The sequence below is a fragment of the Zonotrichia leucophrys genome, chromosome 22, assembly GCF_028769735.1.
Source record: "Zonotrichia leucophrys gambelii isolate GWCS_2022_RI chromosome 22, RI_Zleu_2.0, whole genome shotgun sequence".
Classification (NCBI taxonomy): Eukaryota; Metazoa; Chordata; class Aves; order Passeriformes; family Passerellidae; genus Zonotrichia; species Zonotrichia leucophrys.
Window position 1 is genome coordinate 936,640 of NC_088191.1, and position 17,764 is coordinate 954,403.

Sequence of the window (17,764 nt, forward strand, 5' to 3'; positions counted from 1 at the left end):
GTGGATATTTATCCCTTCTCTCCTTTTTCCCACATAAAATCACCGATGGAAAACCAACAGCCGGAATTTACCGGGCCCGTGGGGTTGAGCTGAGCCCGGGAACGCTGCTTTAATTAAAATCCAGAATTCCAGTCGGCTGGAACTGCCAGCACGGGCGGGATGCTCCTGCAATTCCCACCTGGAATATCCTGCTTGGAAAAGCACGGATTGCGTGTTCCCGGCGGAGCAGCGGGATTTGGGAAGCCCAGCCCGGGAAGGGGAGCTGGGATCCATCAGGGACACCGGAAACACCAGGAATCACCCAGAGAATGGAGCCTGTGCTCCAGGAGGGATTCATGAATTTCCATGATTTGGGAATCAGTGCTGCGCTCCCAGCCCTGAATTTGAGGAGGAATTTTGGGAATTGTCCCTTTTCCTGTTTCGGTGACGTTTCAGGGCAAACCCCTCCCAAACCCATCTTTTTTGTGGAATTTTAGCTTTCCCACCTTGTCCCGTTCCCACCTCTCCTCCCCTCATTAAGGGATAACGAACCATTCTCCACATCAAAGGAATATTTATCCATGAAAATCCACACTGGGACAATCCCGAGACGCTTTGGGAAGGACGGTTGGGTTCTCTCTCTCTTGGGATGCTCCGTGGGAAGAACGTTCCAGAAAGTTCCTTCCAGCTGCTGCCATCCTGAATTCCCCAGGGATATCAGAGTCCAGGTGGGTTGGGTGGATATTCACAGGAGATTTGGGTGGATTTCCAGGGGTGGATATTCCACAGGGGTGGGTTTGGGGTGGATATTCCACAGGGTGGATATCAAGGGTTTGGGGTGGATATCCAGGGGTTGGGGGATATCCACAGGGATGGGATTTGGGGTGGATATTCCACAGGGACGGGATTTGGGGTGGATATTCCACAGGGGTCAGATTTGGGGTGGATATTCCACAGGGGGGGGGTTTGGGGTGGATATTCCACAGGGGGGGGTTTGGGGTGGATATTCCACAGGGGTGGGATTTGGGGTGGATATTCCACAGGGGTGGATATTCCACAGGAATGGGATTTGGGGTGGATATTCCACATGTGGTGGAATCACAGGATTTGGGTGGATCAGGGGGGTTTGGGTGGATATTCCACAGGAATGGGATTTGGGGTGGATATTCCACAGGGGTCAGATTTGGGGTGGATATTCCAGCAGGAATGGGATTTGGGGTGGATATCAAATTTTCCACAGGTGGGATGGGATTGGGTGGGGATATTCCACAGGCGGGATTGGGTGGATATTGGCGGGTGGATATTCCACAATTGGGGTTCAAGGTGATATTCCACAGGGGTGGGGTTTGGGGTGGATATTCCACAGGGACGGGATTGGGGGTGGATATTCCAAGGAAAAGGGGGATTCCCATGCTGAACATTGCATTATAATGGTTGTGTCCATCTTTCAGCTGGACACAGGATTTTGTGGCAGGGTTTGGGAAAGGAATAAATCCCAAAATCCCAGAATCCCAGAATGGGGAAGGCTGGAAGGGCCCATGGTGGGTCGTGAAGGCTGAAAATCGGAATTTTTTCAGATTATGGCGATTTTAATGGAAAATAAACCCCGGGAGCTCCCAGGCTGGGCTCTGTGACCTCACACCAGGGCTCCAGCAAGGACACGGAAATCCCAAAAACCCAAATCCCGTCATTCCCTGTGGGAACGCTCCGTAAACAGCAGATCCTGCGCTTCCCTCCTGCAACGCTCGGCCATGAGGAGCCCTCGAGGGACAGAAAATAAAAACAACAATAAAGGCAAGGATGGGCGGGGCAGGCCTTGTATCCACGGCAATCCCAGAAAAACGCTCCGAACAATGGGAATGGCTCCCGGATGGATCCTTGGCTGCGGCTTCCAAAGGCGCCGCTGGATCCTTGGCTGCAGCTTCCAAAGGAGCCGCGCTTCTTGTGCCAAACAGACCCAAAGCAGGGCCAGGCCTGTCTGAATCCCAGAATCTGCGCTGTGGCTGATGATTCCCCATGCTGCTGGAAAAAGCCTTTTTGGGATTTTGGGATTCAAGATCCCCCTGCATATCCAGCAGGGAGAATTAAATTAAGGCTGGGAGGAGGGAGGTGCAGGATGGGGTTGTTTTCCATGGCGTGGGATGCACCGAGAGGTCCCTCCTGCCTTGCAGAGGGCACGGAAGCGCCGGCCAGCGTTGGAATTCTGAGGAAAACCCGGCTCTGTCCCGTTCCTGCATCCCCTCCATCTCCAGGCAGGCAGTGAAAACATTCCTGATGTCCAGCCCCACAACAGAACTCATCCCAAAGAAAAAGAGACGGGAAAACAGCACAAGCAGGGCGGTGACACCGAGGTGGCGCTGAGGGGACGTCCCTAGGTCAGGGTGTTGGAGTAGAAGCTGAAGCTCTCGGAGACCGTCTTGGAGTCGCTGCGGGAGGAGCCGTTGGAGGCCATGTCCAGGGAGAGCCGCTCGGCCCGGCCGGGCTCGTCCAGCTCCTCGTCGGCCGCGCCGAGCGCCGAGGCCACGGTGGTGGTGTCCATGCGGCTGAGCTTGGACACGGAGCTGTGCGTGTGCAGGAAGCGCGCCGAGCGCAGCTCCAGCCCCTCGTACTCGCCCGCGCTCACACACGGGCACCAGCGGAAGGCGTGCTTGAATCCCACCCGGAACCTGGCCACGGGACGGGATGGACACGGGCATGGACGGGGAAAGATGGGGGATGGACAGAGGAATGGGATGGACATGGACAAACGGACGGGATGGAGATGGACAAAGGAATGGGACGGACATGAACAGAGGAATGGGATGGAGATGGACAAATGGATGGTATGGAGATGGACAAACAGACGGGATGGAGATGGACAAAGGAACAGGGTGGAGATGGCCAGAGGAATGGGATGGAGATGGACAAACGGACGGGATGGAGATGGACAAAGGAATGGGATGGACATGAACAGAGGAATGAGATGGACATGGACAAAGGAATGGGATGGAGATGGACAAAGGAATTGGGATGGAGATGGACAAATGGACGGGATGGAGATGGACAAAGGAATGAGGTGGAGATGGACAGAGGAATGGGATGGAGATGGACAAACGGACGGGATGGAGATGGCCAAAGGAATGGACGGACAGAACAGAGGAATGGGATGGAGATGGACAAAGGAATGGGATGGAGATGGACAAATGGACGGGATGGAGATGGACAAAGGAATGGGATGGAGATGGACAAAGGAATGGGATGGAGATGGACAAAGGAATGAGGAAAGACATGGAGATGGACAAAGGAAGAAGGAGAGAAAGCTGAGCTTTTCTAAACATTGCCATCTTTCACTGAGGAGAGGAAAAACCCACTGAGAAATGGAAAACCCACTGAGAAATGGAAAACCCGCTGAGAAATGGAAACCCACTGAGAAATGGAAACCCACTGAGAAATGGAAACCCCCACAAACCCCAATTAGGAGTTGGGATCATTTCAGTTGCTGTTTGCCCTCAAACCCCACAGGGATTAGGAAAGACTGCAGGTGAGAATTGTGCCACCCCCACCCCTGCTGGAAGCGGCAGCTGGTTTTTTGTGCCATCCCAGAAAAGCCCATCCCTGCTCTCCGCTGGGACCCCGCTGCGCGTTGCCGAGCCGCCCACCTGTCGTTGAGGCAGCAGTAGATGATGGGGTTGTACATGGTGGAGCTCATGGCCAGCCACATGACGGCCAGGTAGACCTGCTGGATGAAGCTCTGCATGTACCACTCGGGCCGCAGGTACTGCAGCGTGAAGTAGACGTGGTAGGGCAGCCAGCAGAGCGCGAAGGTGCACACCACCATGATCATCATCTTCACCACCTGCCGCGGGAGAGAGCCCAGCCTCGGGAACGGCCTTTGGGATTGGCCAGGAATTCTGGATCCAACCCCTCCTGGAGCTCCTCACCTTGTGGGGATTGGTCAGGAATTCTGGATCCAACCCCTCCTGGAGCTCCTCACCTTGTGGAGATTGGCCAGGAATTCTGGATCCACCCCCTCTGGGAATTCCTCACCTTGTGGAGATTGGCCAGGAATTCTGGATCCACCCTCTCTGGGAATTCCTCACCTTGTGGAGATTGGTCAGGATCCATCCCCTCCCAGAGTTCCTCACCTTCCTCTTGGCCAACACATGCTCATGGTTGGGATTGGACAGGAATTCTGGATCCATCCCTTCCCAGAATTCTCACCTTGTGGAGATTGGTCAGGAATTCTGGATCCACCCTCTCTGGGAATTCCTCACCTTGTGGAGATTGGTCAGGACTTCTGGATCCAACCCCTCCTGGAGCTCCTCACCTTGTGGAGATTGGCCAGGAATTCTGGATCCAGCCCCTCCCAGAGTTCCTCACCTTGTGGAGATTGGTCAGGAATTCTGGATCCATCCCCTCCTGGAATTCCTCACCTTGTGGAGATTGGCCAGGAATTCTGGATGCATCCCTTCCCAGAATTCTCACCTTGTGGAGATTGGCCAGGAATTCTGGATCCAGCCCCTCCCGGAATTCCTCACCTTGTGGAGATTGGCCAGGAATTCTGGATCCAGCCCCTCCCAGAATTCTCACCTTGTGGAGATTGGCCAGGAATTCTGGATCCACCCCCTCTGGGAGTTCCTCACCTTGTGGAGATTGGCCAGGAATTCTGGATCCAGCCCCTCCCGGAGTTCCTCACCTTGTGGAGATTGGACAGGAATTCTGGATCCATCCCTTCCCAGAATTCTCACCTTGTGGGGATTGGTCAGGAATTCTGGATCCAACCCCTCCTGGAGCTCCTCACCTTGTGGAGATTGGTCAGGAATTCTGGATCCACCCCCTCTGGGAATTCCTCACCTTGTGGGGATTGGTCAGGAATTCTGGATCCACCCCCTCTGGGAATTCCTCACCTTCCTCTTGGCCAACACATGCTCATGGTTGGGATTGGCCAGGAATTCTGGATCCATCCCTTCCCAGAATTCTCACCTTGTGGAGATTGGCCAGGAATTCTGGATCCAGCCCCTCCCAGAGTTCCTCACCTTCCTCTTGGCCAACACATGCTCATGGTTTGGGATTGGCCAGGAATTCTGGATCCACCCCCTCCTGGAGTTCCTCACCTTGTGGAGATTGGCCAGGAATTCTGGATCCACCCCCTCTGGGAGCTCCTCACCTTGTGGGGATTGGCCAGGAATTCTGGATCCATCCCCTTCCCAGAATTCTCACCTTGTGGAGATTGGTCAGCAATTCTGGATCCAACCCCTCTGGGAATTCCTCTGCTGCTCGGCACCACAATCTGATTTTCCCAGCCCTAATTCCATTTGGGATGGCCTTGGCGGGGCTGGATTTCGTTTGCCTCATTCCAGAGGCATCTTGGCAGCTCCAGAGGAGGATTTTGTGGAGATTGGCCAGGAATTGTGGATCCATCCCCTCTGGGAATTGCTCACCTTCCTCTTGGCCGACACCTGCTCGTGGTAGCGGTCGGAGGAGTCGCCGGGGATGGCGCTGGCCCAGAGCGTGCGGCCGACGGCGGCGTAGGCGCAGCCGATCACCAGCAGCGGCAGCAGGTACAGCAGCACCGTCATGGAAAAGTGGTACCTGGAAAAAACCGGGATAATCCCTGAGGATGCAGCAGGATGGACATGGAAAAGTGGTGGGACCTGGAGAAAAACCAGGATAATCCCTGAGGATCCAGCAGGACCATCATGGAAAAGTGGTGGGATCTGGAAAAATGGGATAATCCCTGAGGATCCAGCAGGACCATCATGGAAAAGTTCCTGGAACTTGAAAAAGTTCCTGGAAGAAACCGGGATAATCCCTGAGGATCCAGCAGGATGGACATGGAGAAATGGTGGGATCTGGAAAAATGGGATAATCCCTGAGGATCCAGCAGGACCATCATGGAAAAGTGGTACCTGGAAAAATGGGATAATCCCTGAGGATGCAGCAGGATGGACATGGAAAAGTGGGATCTGGAAAAAACCGGGATAATCCCTGAGGATCCAGCAAGATGGACATGGAGAAATGGTGGGATCTGGAAAAATGGGATAATCCCTGAGGATCCAGCAGGACCATCATGGAAGAGTTCCTGGAACTTGAAAAAGTTCCTGGAAAAAACCAGGATAATCCCTGAGGAGCCAGCAAGATGGACATGGAGAAATGGTGGGACCTGGAGAAAAACCAGGATAATCCCTGAGGATCCAGCAGGACCATCATGGAAAAGTGGGACCTGGAAAAAACCAGGATAATCCCTGAGGATCCAGCAGGATGGACATGGAGAAATGGTGGGATCTGGAAAAAACCGGGATAATCCCTGAGGATCCAGCAGGATGGACATGGAAAAGTGGTGGGATCTGGAGAAAAACCGGGATAATCCCTGAGGATCCAGCAGGACCATCATGGAAAAGTGGGACCTGGAAAAAACCGGGATAATCCCTGAGGATCCAGCAGGATGGACATGGAGAAATGGTGGGATCTGGGAAAATGGGATAATCCCTGAGGACCCAGCAGGATGGACATGGAGAAATGGTGGGATCTGGAGAAAAACCAGGATAATCCCTGAGGATGCAGCAGGATGGACATGGAGAAATGGTGGGATCTGGAAAAATGGGATAATCCCTGAGGATCCAGCAGGATGGACATGGAGAAATGGTGGGATCTGGAGAAAAACCAGGATAATCCCTGAGGATGCAGCAGGACCATCATGGAAAAGTTCCTGGAACTTGAAAAAGTTCCTGGAAAAAACCGGGATAATCCCTGAGGATCCAGCAGGATGGACATGGAGAAATGGTGGGATCTGGAAAAAACCAGGATAATCCCTGAGGATGCAGCAGGATGGACATGGAAAGTGGTGGGACCTGGAAAAAACCAGGATAATCCCTGAGGATCCAGCAGGACCATCATGGAAAAGTTCCTGGAACTTGAAAAAGTTCCTGGAAAAAACCGGGATAATCCCTGAGGATGCAGCAGGATGGACATGGAGAAATGGTGGGATCTGGAAAAATGGGATAATCCCTGAGGATCCAGCACTGGGAATGCCATGGAAGGGTTGGGAATGCTGTGGAAGAACTGGGAATGCCATGGAAACGCTGGGAATGCCATGGGAACACTGGGAATGCCGTTGGATATCTGGGAATGCCGTGGATCAGTGAGGAATTCTGTTAGAGAGGAATGGTTTAAATGGAAATCCAATCATTCCGGGTTTAAGCACAGGAGGGGATGGAGGCTCCAACCCTATGGAAAATCCTCTCTTCCCTAAAACCTGAGTCCACAAACGTGCCTGGTGCCCGCTTGGAAAACTTCCCAAATCCTGCCTGGTGAGCGGGAATTTCCTTCCCAAGGCTTTGGGGCCTCTGGGTGGGGTTTTGGGCTCCAATCCCAGCTCCTGCATCTTCCCAAGGGTTTGGGCTCCAATCCCAGCTCCTGCATCTTCCCAAGGGTTTGGGCTCCAATCCCAGCTCCTGCCTCTTCCCAAGGGTTTTGGGCTCCAATCCCAGCTCCTGCATCTTCCCAAGGGTTTGGGCTCCAATCCCAGCTCCTGCATCTTCCCAAGGGTTTGGGCTCCAATCCCAGCTCCTGCATCTTCCCAAGGGTTTGGGCTCCAATCCCAGCTCCTGCATCTTCCCAAGGGTTTGGGTTCCAATCCCGCCCTGCTCCCGCTGCTCCTCCCAGGAGCTGGGCTTCAATCCCGGCTCCAGAGGGTGAGGGCGGCTCTGGGAATTCTCCCGCAGGGATCGGGGCTGCTGCTCGGCACCACAATCTGATTTTGCCGGCCCTAATTCCATTTGGGATTGGCCTTGGCGGGGCTGGATTTCGTTTGCCTCATTCCAGAGGCGTCTGGGCGGCTCCGCGGGAGGATTTTGCTGCGGTTCCCATGGAATTGCGGATCCTCAGGAATGTCTGGAGGAGCTGCGGGATAACGTCAGCAGCGCAGAGCCCCGTTCCCAGAGGGGTCTGGGCTCCCAGAGCCGTTCCAGACAGCTCCAGGAATCCTTTGGGATCCAGGCATGGAAAAGCACCGGGAATTGCTGTGCCCGCAGCATTCCCGGGCTCGCAGTGCTCCGGGAGATTCGGGGTTTGCAGCTGGAAGGGTTTGGGATGGAGGATCCCGTGGTGCCGGAGGATGGAGCTGCCTCCTCCTTTTCCCTGGGAATGTTGGCGTGGAAGGGACATCCCTCAATTCCCAAAGGATCCAGGGATGGCTTCTCCCTTCCCTCAAAGCCCAAACGGAATTCCTGATCCCTTTGGGAAGCAGGGATGGATGTCCAGATCGAATCCTGGTTGAAACCAGGGATGTTTTCCAGGGAAAAACAGCTCTGGTACCCTCTGCACACCAGCTCTGTGCTCCCCAGAGATTTTCCAAAGGAATTCCCTCCAGAAGTGTTGGAATTCTCCTGTTTTCCCTGGGTTTTCCCCCTGTTTTCCCTGGGAGCTGGATAAAGGATGGAATTTTTTCCTCCTGGCGCCACAAACGGAGCAGCTGCCACCGGAGCATTCCCGGAATATCCACCCCGAGTCTATGGAGCGGGGAAGGGCCGGAATGGCACCTCTGGAATGACCCAAGCACCTGTCCCGAGTTATTTAGGGCAGGAAAATCCCATCCTGGAATCTGCTCGTGGCATTCCCGAGGACTGGAGACGCCACTGAGTTCCTCCCAGTCCCCAGATTCCTTGGGAATTTCCCAGTTTTCCCACTTTTCCCAGTTTCCCAGAGCACGGGATGCGAATCCATTGTGGATTTAACGGTGCCTTTGGAAAATCCACCAGAATAATCCATCCTGGGAATATTCTGGGATGAACTGTGGGAATGAGGTGACAAAGGACACGGGGAGGGTTTGGCGCCGGCCTGGATCTGATCTCTGGAATTCCAGAGCGGAATTCCACAGCCCCGATTCCTCCCTCCTCACTCAGGGCTGGAGATCACAAACTCCTTTTTTATTCCCTGGTTTATTCCCTCTTCATTCCCTGTTTTATTCCCTCTTTATTCCCTGGTTTATTCCCTATTCTATTCCCTTCTTTATTTCCTTTTTAAAAATCCCTTTTTCATTCCCTTTTTTATTCTTCCCCCCTTTTTTTTCCCTCAACACCTGACATTTAACTCCCCTTGGCAAACCATTCCCGGACCCTTTGGAAATTCAGGACTTCCCTTCCCTTCCTTTCATTTTACTTTTCCCTTTCCCTTTCCATTTCCCTCATTTTTCCCCTCTCCCATTTTTCATCCCATTTTCCCCATTCCCACCCCATTTTTCCCCATTCCCACCCTGTTTTCCCCATTCCCACCCCATTTTCCCCCATTCCCATCCCGTTTTCCCCATTCCCCCGCTTTTCCCCGTTCCCACCCTGTTTTCCCCCATTCCCACTCCATTTTCCCCATTCCCATCCCATTTTCCCCATTCCCACCCTGTTTTCCCCATTCCCATCCCGTTTTCCCCATTCCCACTCATGTTTTCCCCATTCCCCCATTTTTCCCCATTCCCACCCCATTTTTCCCCATTCCCACTCACATTTTCCCCCATTCCCACCCCATTTTTCCCCGTTCCCACCCCGTTTTTCCCCATTCCCACCCCATTTTTCCCCATTCCCACCCCATTTTTTCCCATTCCCACTCATGTTTTCCCGTTCCCACCCCGTTTCCCTGTTCCCACCCCGTTTTCACCATTCCCACCCCATTTTTTCCCGTTCCCACCCATTTTTCCCCATTCCTCTGTTTTTCCCCATTCCCGTTTTTCCCCATTCCCACTCATGTTTTCCCCATTCCCACCCTATTTTTCCCCATTCCCCTGTTTTTCCCCGTTCCCACCCCATTTTCCCCATTCCCACCCTATTTTTCCCCATTCCCACCCCGTTTTTCCCCATTTTCCCCATTCCCACCCCGTTTTCCCCATTCCCACCCCATTTTTCCCCGTTCCCACTCATGTTTTCCCCCATTCCCACTCATGTTTTTCCCCATTCCCACCCCGTTTTCCCCCTTCCCACCCATTTTTCCTCCATTCCCACCCCATTTTTCCCCTTCCCACCTGTTTTCCCCATTCCCACTCCATTTTTCCCCACTCCCACCTCTTTTTCCCCCTTCACTTCCCACCCCATTTTCCCTCCATTTTTCCCCATTCTCTTTCCACCCATTTCCCCATTCCCCCGTTTCCCCCATTTTCCCCATTTTCCCATTCCCACCCCATTTTCCCCATCCCTGTTCCACCCCATTTTCCCCCATTCCCACCCCATTTTTCCCCATTCCCACCCCATTTTTCCCCATTCCCACCCCGTTTTCCCCGTTCCCACTCACGCTTTCCCGGACTCGGCCCCGCCGGGCTCCGGCCACTCCACGAGGCAGACGAGGCGCCCCGGGAGCTCGGCGGTGACGGAGAAATATCCCTGGGGGAAGGCGAGGAGCAGCGCCAGCAGCCAGATCAGCCCCATCACCGCCTTGCTGGCCGCGGCCGAGAGGCGCGGCCGCAGCGGGTGGATGATGGCCATGTACCTGGGGGGGAAAATGGGAATATCCAGGGGAAAATCCCGGGGTTCTGGGACTGGGAACATGGCCAGATGGATGATGGCCATGTACCTGGGAGGGGAAAATGGGAATATCCAGGGAAAATCCCGGGATTCTGGGTCTGGGAACAGCGGGAATTGGGGATGGAAAATCCTGGGGTCTGTGTCTGGGAACAGCGGGAAACAGGGATGGAAAATCCCAATGTTTCATCTTTGGGAACAGTGGGAATTAGGGATGGAAAATCCCTGGGTTCTGGGTCTGGGAACAGCGGGAACATGGCCAGAGGGGTGATGGCCATGTACCTGGGAGGGGAAAATGGGAATATCCAGGGGTAAAATCCTGGGGTTCTGGGTCTGGGAACAACAGGAATGTGGCCAGAAAATCCTGAGGTTCTGGGTCTGGGAGAAGAGAAAATTTGGGGTGGAAAATCCTGGGGTTCTGGGTCTGGGAACAGCGGGAATTAGGGATGGAAAATCCCAGGGTTCTGGGTCTGGGAACAGCGGGAAACAGGGATGGAAAATCCCAATGTTTCAGCTTTGGGAACAGCAGGAATCAGGGATGGAAAATCCCGGATTCTGGTCTGGGAACAGCGGGAAATGGCAGATACCTGGGGGGGAAAAATGGGATAATCCAGGGGAAAACCTGGAACAGCGGGAACATGGCCAGATGGATGATGGCCATGTACCTGGGAGGGGAAAATGGGAATATCCTGGGGTGAAATCACGGGATTCTGGGTCTGGGAACATGGCCAGATGGATGATGGCCATGTACCTGGGAAGGGAAAATGGGAATATCCAGGGAAAATCCTGGATTCTGGGTCTGGGAACAGCGGGAACATGGCCAGATGGATGATGGCCATGTACCTGGGAGGGGAAAATGGGAATATCCGGGGTAAAATCCTGGATTCTGGGTCTGGGAACAGCGGGAATATGGCCAGATGGATGATGGCCATGTACCTGGGGGGGAAAAATGGGATAATCCAGGGAAAATCCCGGGGTTCTGGGTCTGGGAACAGCAGGAATTGGGGCTGGAAAATCCCGAGGTTCTGGGTCTGGGAGAAGGGAAAATTGTGGCTGGAAAATCCTGGGGTTCTGGGTCTGGGAACATGGCCAGATGGATGATGGCCATGTACCTGGGAGGGGAAAAATGGGAATATCCAGGGGAAAATCACGGGGTTATGGGACTGGGAACATGGCCAGATGGATGATGGCCATGTACCTGGGAGGGAAAATGGGAATATCCTGGGGTGAAATCACGGGATTCTGGGTCTGGGAACAGCGGGAACATGGCCAATGTACCTGGGAGGAAAATGGATAATCCGGGTAAATCCGGGTTCTGGGTCTGGGAACAGGGAACATGGCCAGATGTACGTGGGAAGGGAAAATGGGATAATCCAGGAAAAATCCCGGGATTCTGGGTCTGGGAAATGGCCAGAGGGGTGATGGCCATGTACCTGGGAGGGGAAAATGGGAATATCCAGGGAAAAATCCTGGGAAAAATCCTGGGAACAGCGGGAATATGGCCAGATGGATGATGGCCATGTACCTGGGAGGGGAAAATGGGAATATCCGGGGTAAAATCACGGGGTTCTGGGTCTGGGAACAGCAGGAATTAGGATGGAAATCCTGGGTTCTGGGTCTGGAACCACAGGAATGTGCCAGAAAATCCTGAGGTTCTGGGTTTGGGAGAAGGGAAATTGTGGTTGGAAAATCCTGGGGTTCTGGGTCTGGGAACAGTGGGAAACAGGGATGGAAAATCCCAATGTTTCATCTTTGGGAACAGTGGGAATTAGGGATGGAAAATCCTGGGATTCTGGTCTGGGAACAACAGGAATTGGGGCTGGAAAATCCCTGGGTTCTGGGACTGGGAACAACAGGAATATGGCTGGGAAATCCTGGGGTTCCAGGTCTGGGACCAGCAGGAATCAGGGATGGAAAATCTCAGGGTTCTGTGTCTGGGAATAGCAGGAATCAGGGATGGAAAAACCCAGAGTTCCCTTTGGGAAAAGAGGGAATAAAGGCTGGAAAATGCCAGAGTTCTCTTTGGGAAAAGGAAGAATCTGAGCTAGAAAATCCCAATGTTCCAGCCTTGGGAACAGTGGGAATTAGGGCCAGAAAATCCCGGGGTTCCCTTTGGGAAAAGTGGGAATAAGAGGCAGAAAATCCTGGAATTCCAGCTTTGGGAGCAGCGGGAATGGGAGCTGGGAAATCCTGGGGTTCCCTTTGGGAAAAGCAGGAATACAGCTGGAAAATCCTAAAATTCCAGCTTTGGGAAAAGCAGGAATACAGCTGGAAAATCCTGGAATTCCAGCTTTGGGAGCAGCGGGAATGGGAGCTGGGAAATCCTGGGAAAAGCAGGAATACAGCTGGAAAATCCTGGAATTCCAGCTTTGGGAACAGCAGGAATACAGCTGGAAAATCCTGGAATTCCAGTTTTGGGAAAAGCAGGAATACAGCTGGAAAATCCTGGAATTCCAGCTTTGGGAGCAGCAGGAATGGGAGCTGGGAAATCCCGGGGTTCCCTTTGGGAAAAGCAGGAATACAGCTGGAAAATCCTGGAATTCCAGTTTTGGGAAAAGCAGGAATGGGAGCTGGAAAATCCTGGAATTCCAGCTTTGGGAACAGCGAGAATGGGAGCTGGGAAATCCCAATGTTCCCTTTGGGAAAAGCAGGAATACAGCTGGAAAATCCTGGAATTCCAGCTTTGGGAAAAGCAGGAATACAGCTGGAAAATCCTGGAATTCCAGCTTTGGGAACAGCAGGAATGGGAGCTGGGAAATCCTGGGGTTCCCTTTGGGAAAAGCAGGAATACAGCTGGAAAATCCTGGAATTCCAGCTTTGGGAAAAGCAGGAATACAGCTGGAAAATCCTGGAATTCCAGCTTTGGGAGCAGCAGGAATGGGAGCTGGGAAATCCTGGGGTTCCCTTTGGGAACAGCAGGAATACAGCTGGAAAATCCTGGAATTCCAGTTTTGGGAACAGCAGGAATACAGCTGGAAAATCCTGGAATTCCAGCTTTGGGAATGGTGGGAATGGGAGCTGGGAAATCCCAGTATTCCCTTTGGGCAAACAAAGGATGGGGTGGGAATTTGGGAGCCGAGGGAGCTGCCAGGCCCCGAATCCTTTGGGATTTTCCGGAGGCACTTCCCGCAGTGCCAGCCCCATCCCGAATTTCCTGCCATTGTCCCGAGTGTTCGGAACAACTTCCGTCTTTTTTTCTTTCGTGCCCGGGGCTGGAGCAGCTCCAGGGGAAGGAGGGGATGGAGACACTTCCAGCAAAAATCCCACAGAAAATCCCATTGGGAGCCTCTGGATGCTGGGAAGCGCCCGGGGCTGGGCTGGAGGGGTTTGGGGCAGCTGGGTGGGATTTGGGGTCCTGCCCAATCCCAGGGCTTGGGGAATGCAAGGCTTTTTCCAGCTGCTGCCCTGATTTTGGGTGGGAATTGGGAATTCTGTCCTGGCTGTGACTGGAACCCCAACCCAGCTCTGCCCATTCCCATTCCCAGCTCTCCCCATTCCCAGTTCCATTCCCAGCTCTCCCCATTCCCATTCCCAGCTCTCCCCATTCCCAGCTCTCCCCATTCCCATTCCCATCTCTCCCCATTCCCAGTCCCAGTTCCAGCTCTCTCCATTCCCATTCCCAGCTCTCCCCATTCCCATTCCCAGTTCCAGCTCTCCCCATTCCCATTCCCAGCTCTGCCCATTCCCATTCCCAGCTCTCCCCATTCCCAGTTCCAGCTCTCCCCATTCCCAGTTCCCAGTTCCATCTCGTCCCATTCCCAGCTCTCCCCATTCCCAGTTCCATTCCCAGCTCTCCCCATTCCCATTCCCATCCCCATTCCCATTCTCATTCCCAGCTCTCCCCATTCCCATTCCCATTCCCATTCCCATTCCCATTCCCATTCCCAGCTCTCCCCATTCCCAGCTCTCCCCATTCCCAGTCCCAGCTCTCCCCATTCCCATTCCCAGCTCTCCCCATTCCCATTCCCATCCCTCCCCATTCCCATTCCCATTCCCAGCTCTCCCCATTCCCACTTTCAGCTCTGGCAATCCTCCCTCCCATGCTCCTGGAACACATTCCTGCTTTTCCTGCCTTTCAGCTCCATTGGCAGCTCCCAGCCACAGGAAAAAGAGGAATTTTCCCGATGTTTGGATGGGATTTGGGGTTTGTTCCCTTCCCTGTTCCTGGCTGGAATTTGGGATGCAGTCGGAGCTGCAGCTTCCGGATGGGAGCCTGGATGTTTTGGGAAAACCAAGCATCTCCTCAGGGTTTGCAGGTGCAGGAAGATTTTTTGGGAATGCTAATCCTGAAAAAATTCCAGCCCCAGCCTCCCAGACCTCCCTGCTTTACTGCAGCTTCCCTGGATTTCTCAGGGTGGATCAAAGGCTGTAAATTAAATTATTCAGCCCAAAAAACAATCCCTGGAATTCATCCCAGCCCCAGAGAGGCTTTTCCAGCCGATCCCAAGGATCCTCCTGGAACTGCACCATGGGAGAGGCACTGGAAATATCCTGGTTTTTATTGATGATTGCCTCAATTCCCGTGGATTTCAGGGAGAGGATTTGGTGACAAACCCAAACCTTGGGTGGATTTTAATGCCTGGGGAGCCTCACCCACCCCAGCCCTGCTTCCCACAGGGAATCCCGGAGCCAGAGGCGCTGGGAAAGGGCAGGAAAAGCGTCCGGATCCCTGCCAGAATTCCCTTTATTCCCTGGGAACAGGAGAGGGCAGAGCCCGGCTGGCTCCGGGAACGGGGCCTTGGAAAAATCCGAAATGCTCGGAGGGAGCCACAGGGTGAATGTGGAGCTGGGGCTCGGGGGGAAACGGCCCCGAGCCAAATTCCTGGAGAGGGAAGGGACGTCCGGGGGGTTCTGGGCATTTGGGGTCTCCCAGGGCCACTGGGGTCCGGCTGGGCTTGGGAGCGTGGAGCCAGTGGGATCTGGGATTGTGGATCCAGTGGGATCTGGGATCCAGTGAGATCTGGGATTGTGGATCCAGTGGGATCTGGGATCGTGGATCCAGTGTGGTCTGGGATTGTGGATCCAGTGGGATCTGGGAGCGTGGATCCAGTGAGATCTGGGATTGGGGATTCAGTAGGATCTTGGATAACGGCTCTAGTGGGATCTGGGATCCAGCTGAGCTTGGGATCATGGAGCCAGTGGGGTCTGGGATTGGGGATCCAGTGGGATCTGGGATTGGGGATCCAGTGAGATCTGGGATCCAGCTGAGCTTGGGATCACGGCCCCAGTGGGGTCTGGGATCACAACTCCAATGGGATCCAGGATCCAGCTGAGCTTGGGATCACAGTGGGATCTGGGATTGTGGATCCAGTGGGATCTGGGATAACGGCTCTAGTGGGATCTGGGATCTGGCTGAGCTTGGGATCATGGAGCCAGTGGGGTCTGGGATCACAACTCCAATGGGATCCAGGATCTGGGATCCAGCTGAGCTTGGGGTCACAGTGGGATCTGGGATACGGCTGAGCTTGGGATCACATCTCCAGTGGAATTTAAGATCACAGCTCCAATGGGATCTGGGATCCAGCTGAGCTTGGGATCATGGCCCCAGTGCAGGAACTGGGCAGGGAAAACCCAGCCCTGGTCACTGACCTGTCCCCAACCCCATCACTGACCTGTCCCCAACTCTGACCAGGACTGACCTGTCCCCAGCTCCAGCGTCCCATCACTGACCTGTCCCCAGCTCCAGCCATGGATGGATGGACCCATCACTGACCTGTCCCCAACCCCATCACTGACCTGTCCCCAGCTCCAGCCATGGATGGATGGACCCATCACTGACCTGTCCCCAGCTCCAGTGTCCCACCACTGACCTGTCCCCAACCCCACCACTGACCTGTCCCCAGCTCCAACCAGGACTGACCCATCACTGACCTGTCCCCAACCCCAGCACTGACCTGTCCCCAGCTCTGGCCAGGCATGGATGACCCCACCACTGACCTGTCCCCAGCTCCAGTGTCCCATCACTGACCTGTCCCCAGCTCCAACCAGGACTGACCCATCACTGACCTGTCCCCAGCTCCAGTGTCCCATCACTGACCTGTCCCCAGCTCTGGCCAGGCATGGATGACCCCAGCACTGACCTGTCCCCAGCTCCAGTGTCCCATCACTGACCTGTCCCCAACTCCAACCAGGACTGACCCACCACTGACCTGTCCCCACTCCAGTGTCCCACCACTGACCTGTCCCCAGCTCCAACCAGGACTGACCCACCACTGACCTGTCCCCAGTTCCAGCCATGGATGGATGACCCCAGCACTGACCTGTCCTCAGCTCCAGTGTCCCATCACTGACCTGTCCCCAGCTCTGACCAGGACTGACCCCAGCACTGACCTGTCCCCAGCTCCGGCCATAGATGGATGACCCCATCACTGACCTGTCCCCAGCTCCAACCAGGACTGACCCCATCACTGACCTGTCCCCAGCTCCAACCAGGACTGACCCCAGCACTGACCTGTCCCCAGCTCCAACCAGGACTGACCCCATCACTGACCTGTCGAGCGCGATGGCCGTCATGGAGTAGATGCTGGCGAAGACGGCGGCGATGGGGAAGAAGTTGTGGAAGCGGCAGTAGGCGGCCCCAAAGTACCACTCGTTGTGCACGGCGTAGCTGAAGTTGACCACGGTGTTGAGCGCGGCCATGGCGGCCTCGGCGAAGGCCAGGTTCACCAGGAAGTAGTTGGTGACCGTGCGCATCCGCTTGTGCGCCAGGATGATCCACATGACCACGGCGTTGCCCACCACGGCCACCAGCACCACCAGCGCGTAGGCCGCGGCCCACAGGGCCACCTGCCAGGGCGGCTGCACGAACGGGTTGGGCCACGACGCGTTCAGGGACGCGTTGGGGGGCTGAGGCTCCGGCCGGGCCGCCAGCGGAGGGGACTCGGCCATGGCCGCGGAGACGGGGCGGGGGACCGGCACAATGGGGGCGAGGGACCGGCACAATGGGGTGCAGGGACCTCTGGACCGGCAAAATGGGGTGCAGGGACCGGCACAATGGGAGTGCAGGACTTGCTCTGCGAAATTGGGGTGCAGAACCTTCTGCTCGGCAAAATGGGGTGCAGGGACCGGCACAATGGGGGCGAGGGACCGGCAAAATGGGGGTGAGGGACCGGCAAAATGGGGGTGAGGGACCGGCAAAATGGGGTGCAGGGACCGGCAAAATGGGGTGCAGGGACCTCTGAATCAGCAAAATTGGGGTGAGGGACTGGCAAAATTGGGATGCAGGAACCTCTGGATCAGCAAAATTGGGGTGCAGGAACCTCTGGATCAGCCAATTTGGGGTGCAGGAACCTCTGGATCAGCAA

At 54.8% G+C, this 17,764-nt stretch overlaps 1 protein-coding gene across 2 annotated transcripts; it reads right to left on the reverse strand.

Annotated features, from left to right (window-relative positions):
* Positions 1-1,310: 1,310 nt before the first annotated feature.
* On the reverse strand, positions 1,311-17,509 carry TACR1 (tachykinin receptor 1). 2 transcript variants are annotated; one of them, XM_064731237.1, is made up of 5 exons: positions 16,951-17,509; positions 10,234-10,428; positions 5,400-5,550; positions 3,618-3,814; positions 1,311-2,645 (listed from the first exon to the last, which is right to left on the reverse strand). In XM_064731237.1, the coding sequence occupies exons 1-5, from the start codon at positions 17,346-17,348 to the stop codon at positions 2,351-2,353; spliced, it is 1,236 nt and encodes a 411-aa protein (XP_064587307.1). In that variant the 5' UTR covers positions 17,349-17,509; the 3' UTR covers positions 1,311-2,350. The 2 variants fall into 2 exon arrangements, with proteins under 2 accessions (XP_064587307.1, XP_064587309.1); XM_064731239.1 differs by lacking the exon at positions 10,234-10,428.
* Positions 17,510-17,764: the final 255 nt, after the last annotated feature.

Coding starts and splice junctions, on each gene's coding strand:
- TACR1 (XM_064731237.1), bottom strand. CDS start 17,348: ATGGCCGAGTCCCCTCCGCTGGCGGCCCGGCCGGAGCCTCAGCCCCCC. Junction 5,551..10,233: donor GGGGCCGAGTCCGGGAAAGC/GTGAGTGGGAAC, acceptor GGTTTTTTCCAG/GTACCACTTTTCCATGACGG. Junction 3,815..5,399: donor AGGTGTCGGCCAAGAGGAAG/GTGAGCAATTCC, acceptor CTCCCGCGGCAG/GTGGTGAAGATGATGATCAT.